The 4,047-nt window shown below is 33.5% G+C and overlaps 1 protein-coding gene across 1 annotated transcript; it reads left to right on the top strand.

The window, feature by feature from the left end:
* The first annotated feature begins 2,985 nt into the window (after positions 1–2,985).
* Positions 2,986–3,704, top strand: LOC137254298 (uncharacterized). Its single transcript, XM_067791966.1, is given in 5 exon segments — positions 2,986–3,036; positions 3,100–3,312; positions 3,368–3,470; positions 3,473–3,520; positions 3,589–3,704. Coding segments are annotated over 5 exon segments (531 nt in total).
* The last annotated feature ends 343 nt before the right edge of the window (positions 3,705–4,047 follow it).

Below are 4,047 nucleotides of genomic sequence, written 5' to 3'. Positions count from 1 at the left end.
TAAAACAAAAGTAATCCAAATCGCAAAGTTTGAAGCGTCCGTAGCGAAACTCCGCAGATTAAATAATCCTCCTCAAGAAGATGAAACAAATGAAATCCGTGGAGTAAATAGAGTAGATTTAAGTATTTCTGACGATATTCCTTGTAGTAGTAATAACAGAGTAGATACAAGTTTATTTGACAATATTCCCAGTACTAGCATGGAATCTAAATCATGCGGTTTTGGACATAGCGCTGAAGATGATAGCGACATCAAAATTAAATATTTTTTCGAAGATTCAGATAATAATTGCAACGAGGACGAAATTGAGCCACAAAATACAGTTGAAGAAAACTTACTCCTTTGCAAAATTATCTCATTAATTCATACCATGCGAAAAATTGGTTAGATGGACTGCCATTGTGTGCAAAAACTCTCTTAGGTACAAATCGGGATAAAGTGGAACTTGATGTTTTAGGAGAGGGAACTTTTATGTATATAGGTATCGAAAATGATTTGTGTCGTAGAAATTTCGATTTCCTTCAAAGTAGCAATAATGTCACAGTAGATGTTGGGATTGATGGCTTACAGCTTACAAGGTCCTCCAAAACTTGTCTTTCTATACTTGTTGAATAAATAAGTTAATATATGCATGTATATGTATAATTAACTTCAAAAAAAGTTACAAATTTCAGAAAATCCAGGTAGTCCACACATATCTTTAGTGTAAGTGGCATCATCGATATTTGTGCTCACTGTGAACTTCTACGTATGTATGTATGAATTTACAATGTTCGCGAACGAGAAGAGAGAAAGAATAACATTAGATTAAACGAACTAAAATAACAAATAGAACCGAAATCGAAGATCTAGTTCAGTTGTTCAGTTGAGAGACCCGGTCAATTGAACAAGTTAATAACGAAACCACCCAACTCTAGCACGAACCGATGAATCATTTAAGAATCGGCAAGATATAAACCTTCAGATATTAGAATATAAAAAAAGGGAATGGTGTTAGACTCTAAAAATTTCGGCATGGTTTCTCAGTTTCCTTTGGATCCAATGCATTTAGTCGATTTGGGTGTAATGAAAAAATTATTAAGTTTGCTAATTTCTAGAAATAATTTGTCTGCCATGAATAAAAAGCTTCAGTTTCTATCCAAATTTGTACCTTCAGAGTTCAGCAGAGTAGCTCGCGATTTTAATGAATTAAGCAATTGGAAATCAACGGAATTTCGACAATTTTTATTACATACCGGAATATTTGTATTAAAAGGCTGCCTTAGTGAAGACCGGTATTATCACTTTCTTTTACTTCATACCGGAATTCGGCTGCTTTGTTTTGAGAGATCTAATAATATCGGAATAAATATAGCTGACCAAATTTTGTAAGAGTTCGTTAAGCGCTTTTCTACACTATGCATTAATGAACAAATTAATTTTAACCTGCATGGAATTTTGCAGATTGTGTCAGACAATTCGGCCCTTTAGATAATTTTTCCGCATATAAATTTGAAACTATATGCAAAAATTAAAGAAAATGGTAAAGAAATCAAATCAAGTTCTACAGCAATTAAATAATAAATATTTTGAAGGAAAGATGTTGCAGATTCTAACAAAGTTTCTAGAATAGGCTCATTCATATTAGATTATAAGAAAGATAAGGACAGTTTTTGTTTTAGTGACAAAACAGGGCCTGTAAAAATTATCGGCGAAGCTATTGATGCTGAAGTTTTTATAAGTTATGCTTTGTGTGATATAACTAGTTATTTCGAAGAACCTGTTGATTCATCAGCAGGTTTAGGTATTGTGTTAGGGACTTTATCGAAGGTAGAAATAACAATAAATAGAAATGACATTAAGTATAAATATTTTAGCATACCAATAGATAATAAGCTTTTATTAATTACATATTACATCATTTATTCAATGATTTCTATTAAGTAAAATTATTCCAAGTTGTAATTAAAATAATCTTAAATTGTTAAAAGTAAAGTTATAAGTATTAAAAGTTACAATTTATATATATATATATGTAAGTGTAGTGCGTTGGTCCTAGATTTATATATCTAAAATTTTAAAATATCTAATAATATAAATTTGTATATATAAAAAAAGTGGAAACCCTAAATAAATTTTAGTTTGAATCTTTTATACATGTGAAACGAAGATGCAATGTTTTTATTTCAAACGAATATAAATAAAAAAGTACCATTTGTCAAGAATAACCATTATTAATATTATTATATTATCAATTCTTTACTATTACTAACATTATGTTCATTACTAACAGATCCGTCTTTTCCCTCGCTTATTTTCTCTTAAGATCCCTCTCCTTCTCCCTCCCCCGCTCCATCTGTCCCTATCTATCTATCTTCATCTAACTATATCTTTCTCAGTCTCTGTCTCCTTTCCTCTCTCTAGTTCTTTTTATTCTTCCCCATTCCTTATTTCCTGTCGCGATCCCAGTCGCTCTCCCACTCACATTCCAACTCCCACCCCCCATTAGGGTTTTATGTATTTTTGAATGCTGTTTCATAAAATAATAAAAACAAAAAATTGTGTCTAAAAAAAGGTAGGTATGAGAAAAGATAGGATCCGATATTCAGACCAACGTCATATGCTCACAAAATTTCATTAGAATTGGTCAAGTCTTTTCGAAGGAGTTCAACCACAAACACTGTTTTACGAGAATTTTATATATAAGATTATAATTGCAATTTACTAATTCATTTTATATCATTATAATGCACTTCGAAGATTTATTTGAAGTAACGGGTTCCGATTCCACTTCGGAAGAGGCCCTCTTTGTTGAAGGGAGTATCATGATGCCAATATTTATTAATTTATTATAGATTAATGCAAAATTTTTATAGAGCAAAGTGTACAAGGTGTTCAAAGGAGCCGTTTCAGTTTCATTGCGCTCCCTACAGCCAAGAGCCTGCCACCCAAAACGTTTCAGAGTTAGAAGTTTTAAAGCGTCTGGATGTGCTGCAAGAGTTACAAATGGACTGCATCAATCGCCTCGCAGTTATCGAGACCGTCCTAAAGGAAAATGTAAAAAGAAAATAATGTACATATGTAATTTGAGCGCTATTAACGGATTGTTTTTCTTTTTAGGTGCCACATAAATCTGAGGTTCAAGCACAAAGCAAACTTCTAAGAGAATGTACAGTTATTGGTGCTAGAACTCACCAGGCTATCAGCCGTATCACCGGTGACATAGAAGATGAGGAATATGTCGACCTTGCCTCACAACTTCCCATGTCCTCCAGTGAGCATCTGGCTACTGTGGAGGACAAACTAAAAAACAGAGCCAGTGCTGATGCGATGGTAAAGATTATAAATATATAAATGTTCTTCAAATTTACGAATTTTTGATTTATAGATGCGACTCCTGGTAAAGACAAGGGGGGTTAGAGGCACTGTTGATGGCGTTCTGCGGACCTTGCTGCATGATGATTTGGCGCGGGGCTACAACCTTGAGGGGCGCAATGGGAAAAGGCCCTTGTGCCGTTAAAATATGTGGACATCGTGTTTGGTGAGTCTATGTATAATGCTAACAAAAACAATATCATACATACTTATATTGTGCTTATACCTTTACAGATGAATTTGACGAAAAGCCAAAGCAGTAATTTTTGGATGATATAAGGAAATATGTAGGATTAAGCCACAATAGACATAAGCAAAAATTGTACAAACTAAAAAAGAGGATTGCTTAAGAATGTATATATACACCTGCACTCACATGTACATAAGCACTGATACATTACTACTGATTCAAAAGTGTTTGTACCAGCACCTGGTGTACATCAAAAGGGACCAATGTATGCTATATTGATACCTGCACAAATACCAATCTAGATTTATGTAAATAATAAAACTGCTAATGTTAAATATGTTATTCATAAAAATTTATTCTTATATTTTGGGTTTTACTTTAGAGTCAACCGGTTATGCAAGGCATGCCTGTAACTTAAGCGCCTTCAAATGTAATAGTACCGCGCACGCGGCCGTGGGAGAGTTCACTGCGTGGAGATTACACTAATCAACGACTTTCAATAT

Source organism: Eurosta solidaginis, chromosome 5 (genome assembly GCF_040869045.1).
Source record: "Eurosta solidaginis isolate ZX-2024a chromosome 5, ASM4086904v1, whole genome shotgun sequence".
Taxonomy (NCBI): domain Eukaryota; kingdom Metazoa; phylum Arthropoda; class Insecta; order Diptera; family Tephritidae; genus Eurosta; species Eurosta solidaginis.
Note: the sequence above shows the minus strand (reverse complement) of the source record. Positions and strands in the feature narration are given on the sequence as shown.